Source organism: Rhinolophus hipposideros (genome assembly GCF_964194185.1).
Source record: "Rhinolophus hipposideros genome assembly, chromosome: 15".
Lineage (NCBI taxonomy): Eukaryota > Metazoa > Chordata > Mammalia > Chiroptera > Rhinolophidae > Rhinolophus > Rhinolophus hipposideros.
The window spans coordinates 28,467,146-28,479,982 of record NC_138061.1 but is presented as its reverse complement, the minus strand read 5'-3'; the positions used below and the strand labels follow the sequence as shown (position 1 = coordinate 28,479,982).

Sequence of the window (12,837 nt, the reverse complement as noted above, 5' to 3'; positions counted from 1 at the left end):
ACATAATCCATTGGTCCTGATTTGATTTTTTCTTTTCAAGAGGCTTCCTTGGCAGCCAGGTTCTCTCATTACGATGTGATTCATCTGCATGGTAATTCCCATTAGAATGACTATCTCAGACACGATTCATCTTTGGAAATATTAAGCCAGAAGCATCCTTTCAGAAAGGCCTGTTACATTCCCAGGGAATTTCTCCAAGAGATGCCCCTTCAGCGAGCATTTGTCGAGTCTGGCCTGTGCTGGACTCGGAGCTCGGGGCTTTGGGGAATATCCAGATGATAGAACTTTTCTCCTGCCCTCAGGAGCTCCTATTCTAGAAGGAAGGTAACATGGATGTGAGTGCTTATGGGATGGATAATATGAGAAGTGCAGTCTAAGAAAGATGAAAGGTAGTGTGTTCTCCTTAAAGCCTCAGATAGTGGTTCTCAAACCTTAGCAGAATCAAGATCATCTGGAGGGCTTGTTACAACACAGATCTCTGGGCCCCAGACAATTAGAGTCTCACTTGGTTACAGCTGTTTTGAATACTTTGACCCAGACATTTTGATTCAGTGTGTCTGGGGTGGGGCCCAAGAGTTTGCATTTCTAACAAGCTCCCAGGTGATGGGGATGACCTTCCTTTGAGGCCCTGACTCTAAGGTTTTAGTTATTTCTCTGTTGCCCCCCCTCTCCATTGCCCGCAGCATGCTAAGCGGTGTGCTGGACACAAAATGTAGGATGAGGCATAGCCCCTTTCGCCCTGGGAACTCACAGCCTGGAAGGGGAGTAAACAGTGACTCCATGCCTCACAGAAAGTGCCACTATAGAGTTTGCATATAGGGGCTGTTGGACCCCAGAAAGGATGCTTATTTCTTGCTGGAACCCTGGGAAGGCTGCATGGAGGAGGCAAAATTCAAATGCAAGGGTAAAATGTGAATTGAAAGAAGTTATATGGATGGGCATTTCCAAATGTTAAAGAAAATGTCCTGGGCCATCCTTTCATACTCCTTCATAGATGTTTCCTGCAGTAATAGTTTGACTTCCTGTAGGAGCTGGTGGCTTTGCTCTGGTTAATTGGCCTGCCCTGACCAAAGCCTTTATTTTTGGCTCTCTGGGGCTCTGTTTGGTCAGCGTCTCGTGCATGCGTCTCAGTGGAATGGAATTCTCCACACAGGCACTTGAATGGAATGTGGACTCAATAGCAGAGGAAGCGACAGCCTGCTACCGAAGTCCTGCTCCCTGGTGCCACTCAGGTCTCCGAGCTGCCTTGGCTGCCATCCCCCCAACACACAGACACTCACACAAAGAATCACTGTTCTTGTTGACTCTTCAGGAAATGCGTTTGTCCTTATATCACTGCATTTTGTTTAGACACATACACCCATCAGAAATCAAACTTCCAGCATTTTCAGCTTTCTAGAACACTGCTTCTGCATTCCAGGAGTTAGGGAAAGAGCCCATGAGACCAGTAAAAGGGGTTTCCAAACCACAGCTCTCACACATAAGGAAGGCTCCCACATTTTTGCTCAGCCTATTAAGTTACAGTTAACACATAGTTCCACTAAATGAGATTATTTGTTTTTCTAGCCCAAGCTACTTTAAGAATCACATTATGGGGAGGAAATATTGCATTCTCTCTCTCTCTCTCTCTCTCTCTCTCTCTCTCTCTCTCTCTCTCTCTCTCTTTCTCGCTGGCTCGCTCTTATTCTCAAGCATCCACCGTAGTCTCTAACTGCAACTCAACATTTGTTGAGTTGAATTGGGAGAGTCAATATAGGAATCCATATCCTGTTTTTCTTAAGCCCCATCATTCTTTCAAATCACCATTTTCATGAAAATGAGGATGGAGAATAGATCTGATTAAGCATCCTCATTGCTAAGCCAATTAGTAAATGATACTGGAATAATATTAAACTATTGGTAAATTTCTCAGAACAGGTCGCATTTGGTTAGTAGCAATTAGAGTCTCATTTGGCTACAGCTATTCTGAATAGTTTGTAATGATTTTATGCAGTTTCATATGATTTCTGTATCTGGTATTCAACAGTACAGGTGACAATACAGTGCCACCTGTGGTTTAGATGAACACAATAGATTCATCACCAAACTGGAGAATTCTAGCCAAGTTCTTTGCAAAAATACAGAATACAGACATTTATTAATTCAATCAATAACTATATGAGGTCTGACAATTAAGTTCGCAAACTGATACCCTTTTTTGGTATCAGAGGGATTATTTGTTATGAATTTGTACCAAGTGGACAAACAGTTAACCAAGTTTACTCTTTGGAAATGCTGAAAAGGCTGCATGAAAAAGTTAGATGACCTGAACTTTTCGGCAACAATTCATGGCTCTTGTATCACAACAATGCACCAGCTCACACTTCACTGTCTGTGAGTTTTTAGCCAGTAAACAAATAACTGTATTGGAGCACCCTCCCTACTCACTTGATCTGGCCCCCAATGGCTTCTTTCTTTACCCTAAGATAAAGGAAATATTGAAAGGGAGACATTTGGATGACATTGAGGACATCAGGGGTAATATGACAACAACTCTGATGACCATTCCAGAAAAAGAGTTCCAAAATTGCTTTGAAAGGTGGACTAGGTGCTGGCATTGGTGCATAGCTTCCCAAGGGGAGGACTTCGAAGGTGACCGTAGTGATACTCAGCAATGAATTATCTGGCACTTGTTCTGGGATGAGTTCGTGAACTTAATTGTCAGACCTCATATGTTGAGAAATTATAATACCAAATACTTTTAGACACTGGAGACACATAAATGAAAAAAAGAAATAAAGTCCTTGTAAAGGTGACATTCTAGAGGGAGGAGACAGACAATAAACAGAGAGATGGCAGGATCATTACTACAATTACTCCTCTTAAAAGTGGTTTCTTTGATAACTGTACTATAGGATTCTCTGTTAGGTTTGATGGTTAGCAGCACTGGCTAAGAGATGGAGAGTCCTGATGCTGAGTTCTAGCTGTGTGCACATTTGTTTCTTATCTTTAAGTGGTAGTACTAGTGGAACCTCTTCCTAGAGCAGTTCTGACGTTTCAATGAAAGCACGTCTCAGTCCTCAGTGCCTAATTCATTTTAAGCACTCAATAAATGTTGCAGTTCTTATAAGTGTCATCAGCGAGAGTCAGTGGAAACCTAAGTAACCAGCTTTTTTCTTGTTGAAACTTCTCAGAAGATATGCCATCAGATCTTGAAACCTCATGGTTTTATATAACTCTGACCCCAGATAGATAGCTTTTGAAACAGAGCAAGTCCCAAATTGACTCCCCTTAACAAGAACCCTCTTCGACCCCCATACAAGTCACATTAAAGCAAAGTCTTTTCTGGCTGCAAAGAGGAAGCTTTCTTTCTGGGTGAGTGCTGGGAACATGGTGTGTCTGGCTGCTTCATGTCTTCCAGTGCATTTAAAGTCTTTGGCTTTGTCTCCATCTGAATTACCCCCGCTCTCTCCAGCCTTAGACGTTTGTGTGATTTCGTCTGAACTCCATGTCCCAGGGCTGGCTTCTACAAGGAATCCCTCTTTCTTGAGTCACAAGGAATTTCAAATGTTTTCTAAAGTGTTGTCTAATCATTCCTTGCTTTCTTCAAGTAACTTCCTAATAGCAAGGTCTTTCTCCTCAAACACAGCACCTGCCTTAATGGGAGTAATTTAATTCTATGGAGAGGATCCACTCACAGTTCACAGTGGTTGTTAAACATAAAAGGCATGAGGGGTAATGTTTGCAACACTGAGCTATGTAGCTCTCTATAAAAATCTTCAATCTCTAAGAATTTGACAGTCACCGAATGTAGAAACTGTGACTCCAATCCTTTCCTCATTCCCAATATATTGAGTAAGTCCTGTGACTCTAAATATAAAATACACCTAGACTACATGTAGCAGTCTGCAATTTTTAATTCACTTACTTGGTCTACTTATTTATTGTCTACCTCCCCCGTTTAAAATGAAGCAACTGGGCTTCACACAACATAGGGGCCTAATAAATATAACAATTATTGAGTGAACAAATGGACATCTATCTGTTTAGCAAGTTTAGATACCATATTGATTTTATCTCAAAAAAGATATTGGCCTTTATTGGGCAGTAGTCTGTCTGGTTTCATCACCTTCTATTACATCAATCAAGTGAGATAAAGTTCTTTTTTTTTTTTTTTACCTTGTAGTTTAAAACCATAAATCTCCATATAAAGGAAACATTTGGTCATTTGTTAGTCATAACTTGACTATTTTCAAAAGTAATTTAAGGTGACCTTGAAAGGAATTATGGGTAAAAAACAATAACAACTGCAGTATAAACGTTGTTTCAACCTTTTGCCAAATAATGATGTTTTCTTGTTTTTGTTTTTTATGGTGAGACTGATATTTTTAATGTAACAGAATAAAAGTCTTTGGAAAAGAAAGTAAATTTGTATAGATTTCACTGATTTCTGCACCAGTGTAGAAACAAATGCATGGTATTCTTTTCTTTAGAAAAATTCATTTCTTTACCAGATCAAGAGAAGTAGGAGACCGAGGTTCTGGGGCAGCATGTGTGGATTTGTATTTATTAGGCACATATGTTGTGTCAAACCCAATTGTTCAGCCACAGAAGACTCCACTGCAACCTCTGGGACAGGAAGTGTGGGTGTAGTAGGCAGCTTAGCTACATAAGGTTCAGCTGAAACTGCATTAGATGGGCAAAAAGCGCTGCAGGTCGGCTTGGGAGAGGAATGCGGGAGGGAGCCATCCCAGGGGGAGGAGCAGCGAAGCAAATAGGTATGGGAAAACCGGGAACGGGCTTGAGGGGAACTCCAGGAGCACTGAGAATCCAGGGATATGCAGGTGTGCCTGGATCAGGGTCAGGATTCCCAGGGTACCTGGGGAAATGATTCTCTGAAGGATAGACAGGAGTGAAATCATTGTCTGATATGGGGTAAGGGACGTCCAGAGATGGGTTAACCGGGTAAGGATTGTCATTGTAATCCTAACGGAAAGGCAAATCAATTCGAGTTTTCTCTGTTTATGTCTATCCTATCTGTGTGTCACTCATGTTGTGACTCTGATGATACATGATGAATGAATATTATTTTTTAAAAAGAATTCCAATTAAGTCTCTTTCTTAAGGCTGATGTCAATGACAGACACTGTTTATGAACATAGATCCCGTTTTCATGTTTCCAGTGATGCTTCTTGAATCCCACTGTGTGGGCTTTCGGTGAGATCCTGTTTAGGGCAATGAATAAAGTTGGACGGTAGAATTGGACAAACCTAGATTGCAACCCTGGCTGAGCCTCTTATTAGCTGCTAAATCCACCTCTGTAGGCTTATAGGCCCCATCTGCAAAATGAGTCAACCTTTAGGGTCAGTGTGTGGATTCAGATCTCATGCAAGTAAATACTTATCACTGTGCCCAACACATCATCACTGTGTCAGTTAACTTTTTCTTTGTAATGAAGCGGTCCCAAATAAGTGACTTTTAACAATCATTTCTATAGTTCATGTTTCTATGAACTGGCTGGGTGGGCCTCTTCATCCAGATCAGCTAATTTCTGCTGGGCTCTCAGTCATCTATGACGGCAGTCAGACTGGCAAGAGGATGATCTAGGATCTAGAACGGCCTCAGAGTGTGTCTGGCTGTTGGCAGGCTCCCAGCCACAGGGACAAGTGTGAGTGACTGTGCCATGGTCTCTCATTCCCCAGCAGGCGAGCTCTGGCTTTTCCACACGGTAGTTGTTGCCAGGTTCCCAAAAACAGCAAGAGGGAGCAAGCAGGCTCCAGCAAACAAGTATTCTTCAAGGCTTTCCTTGCATCGCATTGGTTAAGCAAATCACAAGACTGGCCCAGAATATGTGATGTGATTACAAAATACTGTAAATGTTTAAGTTAAAAAAAATTTGTTATAGTAAAAGACATTAATTGTCTTTTGCCATTAATCCCTCTCAAAATATTCCCCCTTGCTTCGAACACACTTATCCCATCGTTCTTGCCACTTTCTGAGGCAGTTCTGGAAGTCCTCTTTCGTGAGTGTCTTTAGTTGCGCTGTGCTGAATCAATTCAAAATGTTTACCTTTCATGGTCATTTTGACTTTGGGGAAGAGCCAGAAGTCACACGGTGCCAGATCCCGTGAATAAGGTGGATAAGGACACACCATAATGTTTTTATTTGACAGAAATTACCGTGTACCAGAAGCGATGTGTGACATGGAGCCTTTCCGTTGTGATCACAAAATACAGTGAATGCTGCTGCCGAGTGCCATCCAACAGAAAGGCAGGGATCTTCAATACGGGAAGCGGCGCATCGAACCTTAGTAACAGTGTGTGACAAGTTTCATCTTGTTCGATGTAGTCAGTCGGGTATGAGCTATTGTTGAGAGACGGTATGTTTTAAAGTGTGCTGTAAACCATGGATCACGAACAACACATTTACATGAAATGGGCAGGTGGTTTCATCCTCCATCATGACAACGCTCCATGTCACACATCGCTTCTGGTACAGCAATTTCTGTCAAATAAAGACATTACGGTATGTCCTCATCCACCTTAGTCACCAGATCTGGCACCATATGACCTCTGGCTCTTCCCCAAAGTGAAAATGATTCAGGACATCGAGGCAACCATGACAGTGCAACTAAAGACACTCACAAAAGAGGACTTCCAGAACTGCTTCAGAAAGTGGGAAGCATGATGGTATAAGTGTGTTCAAAGAGAGGGGGAGTATTTTGAGGGGGATTCATGGCAATGTGTCTTTTACTGTAATACATTTTTAAAAAATTAAACAGTCACTGTATTCTTTGATCACATTTCATAGTGTAGGAAATGATTTATGGCCATTTTTGTAGTCTACAACAATCATTGTCACCATCATCACAAAAACTAATATTTGTTGAGCATTTACTAAGTGGTTTATCAAAGCTTGTAATTCTTATGCGCAACCTTATGAGGGAGAAACTGTTCTAACCTCATATTGGAGAAGAGGAAACTGAGGCACAGAATGGCCAAGTAAATTATCCAAGGTCACACAGCTGGGATGCAGGGGATCTAGGATTCAAACCAACACTCCAGAGCCACCCTCATAATGACTTCTATACTGCCTCCTCTTCCCACTCTATACACGTGGGATTTTCCATGATTTCTTCCTGTTTCTTTAAAGTGGATGATCTAATAAGAAGAGGTCATAGCCTGATTTTAACATGTTCCCTGAGCACTGCCAAACTACCACCACTTCATCCACACTTCAGCATTTTCCCAACAAGCACCTTGAATTCAGCTCCTGTGGTATTTGTATGACGAGCATGTGTCAGTCCAAATCTTGGTAGAATCTGTTGATCTTTTTCTGTGTCTCTGTGGATTGGGTGTTAGCAATGGTGATGGCAGCTTAGAGTTTTATTCTTAGAGCTCCTCATCTTTTATTTCTTCAGTCACGTTTGAAGACTTGGAAACAAGTGGCTGACAGCAATGCTGAGTGATTACTTACTAGCATTTACAGATGTTGGAGGCGAGCTGCAATGCACCGTAAGAGCAGAGACCATGGCTTTCTGTCTGTGTCCTTGGCAGCTAGCACAGAGAAGAGCACACACATGACACATCGGAGGAGCTCAGTGTTTATTGTATATATTTACAGCCATGTCCACACCCTATTAAGGCAAGGGTCACAAACACATGTACTAACGGTGACCAGATATTGGCCAGGTGTATCACTAGAGAACGGTGGGGACTGGTGTGAACTGGAGAACTCATGCCCCATCTAAGGTGTAGCCATCTGACAACATATGGGAATGTTCAGTGTTGCCAGATTATTCCGTTTAGCAGGAGATGCAGTAACTTCAGATGTGCAGGTAAACTTTCCTGATTTTAAAACACTGTGTGTCAGATGAAGCATTTCTTTGGGGGTAAGTCTGACCCATGACCAGCCAATTTGTGATCCCCAACATTAGGCACTTGTTGGCAACTTTCTATGGGATTACAACTGTCTGGAAGGCCCCGAGGAAGCAGAGCCACAGAATAAGGCAGAGATGGAGCTGTGAGATGATAAGCGAGGCAGGACTTCAAGGAAGATGGGTAATTGTCTATTTCAAGGATTCTACAGAGGCCAAGGCAAGGAGAATAAGAAAAGGCCATTTGATTAGAGCAAATTATTTGGCACAACACTACATTCACAGGCTGTGTGTTCTTCAAAAAAATTCATGACCAAATAACATGAGTAATACTCAAACACTCAGTGAAGCAAAATAAAATACATTTCTTTACTCTGAATCTTTTAATTGTCTTTAGTATTCTAATGTGGAATGGAAAACTTCAAAAGGAGAACTATGTATTGAGTTTTTCAAACTTACACCATCAAGGAGTCCTTATATCATGCAGTCTCTTTAGATTTAATGAGTTGAGGAAAACCCTTTGGGAAAGCCAGATAAGGGACTGAATGAGACATTAGGAATCTGAAGGCGTGATGTGGAAACTGGAATACATAACGTAATGAGTAGGGGCATCTGAGCCAAAGGAGTAGTTTGGCAAGTAAAGAAAGTAGGTCTACTCACTAAGTAACTAAGAACTGTAAGCATGTTAATCTTTGTAAAGTAAAGCCTTTTTTGCATGACTCCTCTGCTAAAAACAAACAAACCAAAACAAAAACAAAAAAAAAAGAATGAAGAGTTCCCCATCTGTGATGGATTAAACCTCTTTGCTTGACATTCAAGGCTCTCCTTGATCAGGCCAGCTGACCTTTCTGATTTCTTGTCTGCTCTAAATGCCTGCTCTACTCACCGTCCCATTCATTTTCCGGCCTCTTCACCCTTGCTTACCATGTGAGTTGCCTCCCCCAACTGCTCCAATGAGAGCTGTACCTGTTTTCCAAGGCATAGCTCAGATCTATTTTCCCTCTGAAGCCTTCTTTAGCCACCAGACTTCACAGTGGGTTCTTTTCCCTGAACTTCTAGAACATTCATTTCTGAAGGACTCATTTGAAACAGCATGTTGGAGATTGCCTGTATGATTCAGAGCTGAGAGAAGAAAAGCATGTCCTGAGCTCTGCAGCTCTCTACTCCTCCCAATACACCCAAATAAGGCAAGGCTGAAATCATCCAGCAGCACGTAAGAGCAAGGGTATAACCCCATCATGGTGAATGTCATAGACTACGCTTTGTTGTTATACAACCATCTGCTCTTCCTTGAGGCTAGAGGAGTCCATTCTCTTCTTGCCCAATAGTAATGGGCACCATTTCTTGATACCTAGTACTTATTATCTTGGTGAATCCCACAACATCCCTAAGAAGGGGTCTTAGTATCCCCATTTTACAGAAGAGGAAGCTGTCTCTCAACATACAAGTCAGCTTGTTCCTGCTCATGACCAGCTCTGCAGCTGGTCAAGGTAAAGCCAGGTGTACAACCCCATATACCTGATGCCAAAGCCTGAGCTCTTTCTGTCCCAGCATACTACCTCCATGGTCACACTGACCACCAGAAATGTAAGGACAGAAAATGACAGCCAAAGAATTTACACTCTGCCTTCAGGTGCCAAGTATATATCAGTAGGCAGAGGAAGGCAGAGTAGAAATCTAGTTAGGGTCAGCGTAGTTTGACTATCAGGGAGGTTCTAGGTACATTCTGGGATCTCCTAAGGACCTAGCACAGATCCACAGCGGTCCCCTTGAGTGCCCATGGGCCCTGGTTAAGGTGAGATCTGGAGTGTGCAGCGTCATAGGGGCACAGGCATGGCCTAGAGGGCATAGGAAGTCTTCTCTTCCCTAACCTCTCATTGATGTCACCAGAGGGCGTGACTTCTATTTCTACCCTACTATGAACTCTTTTGCTTATCACTAGACTGTGAACTCTTTGAGGGGAGAAGCTGTCTTATTGACCCATTCTTGATGCATGGCTGGAATATAATAAACACATAATGACTATTTGTTGATTGGATGAATGAATAATAAGACAGCAATGGCAAGGTGCTCAAGGTGGCATGATGGAAGCAACACAGTGTAGTCAACCTTTATTCCCCCATCAGAAAACTAGATGAACTCACCCCATGTTATGTTTCTTCCCTATTGTTTATACACTACCCAGAAGTCTCTGGGTTTCCAGAGACCTTGACAAAACCCCAAACCTCTCTGCAATAATGTCAAACCTCATAATTTTCAAGCCTCGTCTTCTAAGTTTGATTGTGAAATCTCGCAGCTCAAAAGATGTGTGTTACTCTTTGTCCATGTCCCACATTTTTCAACGCAGTGCCTCGCACAGAACAGAATGTTTATAAATGCGTGTTAAACGATTGCTTTGGAATGGATTGGAATTATGGTTGAGAACCTGTCCTAGTAGTCCGGTCTCATGGAGATAGTTCTTGGTGACCAGGTTATAAAAGGGAGAGGAAATCAGGGTAGTGACAAGACAGAACAGGAAGAGGGGGCAGGACCTGTCAGCTCATTGGATGTGGGAAGTGAAGCAGGAGGAAGAGGAAAAAGTGTCCAAAGACTTTGATCCAAGCTGATAGATTGAAAATTTATGCCCAAAAGAGAAATATGGAAATTTTTCTTCCCCGTGACCCTCTCACCCTCACTTCTGTTTGAGCATGGAAGAAAGATTCCTCATGAATTTCAGTTGAAGTGTTCCTTGGAGGCAGACTGACCTGGGACAGTCATTCAGGGGAGTCCAAAAAGACAAAAAGAAAGGGTTTGTCTTGGTCCCGCTGTAGAAGAGCTATGCTCTGCTGAGAAGGAGGAAAAGAAATTTGAGCTGAATACATTTTTGGTTGGTACAACTTGTAAGTGTTCTGTTTGATAGCAGGGTTGTTTGGCCTATTTCATAACTACACATAGCTTTTCCAAATAAATGGTGTCTGTAGAATGTTCAGGTTAATACATGAGTCCGGGGCTCAAGTGTTTGTGCTGAGTGACTGAGACTTCTTTCTTAATAAGTCATCTTGGCATTTTGTCAACAAGTAAATTTGCTTTTCTAAGAAACTGGATTAATACTTCCTGTACTTTGTGCTATTCACAGATCTACAATGCAGTGAGAAGGGGAGAAGAAACAGAAGATACAATTGGATCTCTTCTCCATTTCTGCACAAAGCTCCCAGGCTCCGAGACAGCCCATGAAAGGATTAACGTTGGTCCCTGCTTAAAGCAATGTGTCCGAGATACCGTATGTGAGTATCGTGCCACCCTCCAAAGGACTTCTATCTCTCAGTACATCACTGGTTCTCTGCTAGAAGCAACCACATCTTTAGGAGCAAGAAGTGGCCTTCTCAATACTTTTGGAGGATCCACCGGGCGAATGATGCTGAAAGGTATGTCTGAAATTTCACTTTTAACTTTTCACCTTCGAGCACAGAAAAGAACATCAGTTAACATTGTACTTCTGATAAAACATTGTGTTCACTTATTAGCAACTTTAAGTAAAAGTAACTGCTTTCAGAGAATATAAAAAGGTAGCCCTTTATCGAAATCCCATGAGTTGTAAACAGTTCAAATAATAAGCATTAAGATTTTGAAATTTTTTTCCAAAAGAACTAAATGGTTAAAAAGCTATCTTTAATTTTTTTTTTCAATTGTTCAGACAGGTGGTTTCTCCTAGTGGTAGTACATGACAGGTGTCAATTACTGTGATAAGATACTCATAAACAAGTATAGTCACGTGATCACAGTGAAAACCAACGGTGGCTGAGAACAGAGTGAAATATAGTTCTTTTACCTACACAGATTCAGTAGGTTCACGTAGACCAGGAAAGCTAAAGGCTGTCCTCCACTGACTTCCATCTTAAAAGACGAGATAGACAGGCATTCTGCTGAAAAATGAATGCCAATGGAAAATGGGTCCCTCAGCATCAGAGCTTCTCAGCTATTTCCCACGAGTAGCAGACAGGCAGGTCAGAAATGTCAGTGCACCAAAGAACCTTGGAGATTTGCACACTGCACAGCTGTCACAACCTGCTTGGCAGGCTTCCCTGGCAGGAAACTGCCAACCAGACGACGATCACATAGAGCAGCATTCCATTGCCTGGGGGCTGCCAAGAGCTCAGTCAGACATCCAGTCATTTCTCTCAAGGAGAGCAGCTCTTCCTCCACAGCAAGCCCCAGACCCGTGGCTACCAGGCCAGTGACCTTCTGATCCTCCCCCTGCCCCCAGCACACTCTGACACACACCCTGAGCAGGCGAGAGAAGGTACACGCCTCCCTGTGTACCACATGGATGCCATTTTGGTTTGTTTTCTGGAGTCACTTTACATTTTGTTGATCGCTTAACAATGATGAGTGGAGAAAAACAAAAGATGTGGAAACACTAATCCAAGAGACTAAAGGGGAGAAACTTGGTTTCATATGTTTTTCATTCATTCAGCATATGTTTTTGGAGCCTCTACTACGTGCTAGGTGTGGGGTAGGGAACAAAACTGGGGGGTCGTTCCTGCCCTCATGGAGCTTACAGTCTCTAGGTGGGAAGCAGTTTTCCTGGTGCACAGGATTCAAGACTTCTGTTTTCTGCTGTGGCTCCGGGGGACTGGGAAGCTTCCATTCCCCATTCGCACTCTTCCTGGGAAGTTGGGCTGCGACTGGCATTTGGAGTTCACATTGCTTCAGTGATTGTGACTCTGTGTGAAGACCTCATCCTGTGAGATAATGAACATGTGTTTATCAGATACCCACTCTGTGCCCAGCCGTGGGTAGGTGTGAGGAATGATCTTAATGACATGAGTCAGTTTACTTGCCTTTAAGTTGTTTATGACCCTAATGAGGAGGCCAGATTTGCATGCATCAAGAATTCAAAGAATAATATGAGACTGCAGAGAGTTAAGTGCCAAACAATGTGGAGGTGGATCTCAGTGTTCAAAGAATTTGGAGAGGGAATTAATGGACTGTGTGACAAATGG

At 42.4% G+C, this 12,837-nt stretch overlaps 1 protein-coding gene across 1 annotated transcript in view; it reads left to right on the top strand.

Annotated features, from left to right (window-relative positions):
* PLCE1 (phospholipase C epsilon 1) overlaps nucleotides 1-12,837 on the top strand; it is a 301,542-nt gene that overhangs the window by 125,264 nt on the left and 163,441 nt on the right. The window contains exon 3 of the mRNA XM_081075061.1: nucleotides 10,971-11,259. Within this exon, the coding sequence (XP_080931187.1) occupies nucleotides 10,971-11,259 (289 nt within the window). The remainder of the gene's footprint in view (nucleotides 1-10,970; nucleotides 11,260-12,837) is intronic.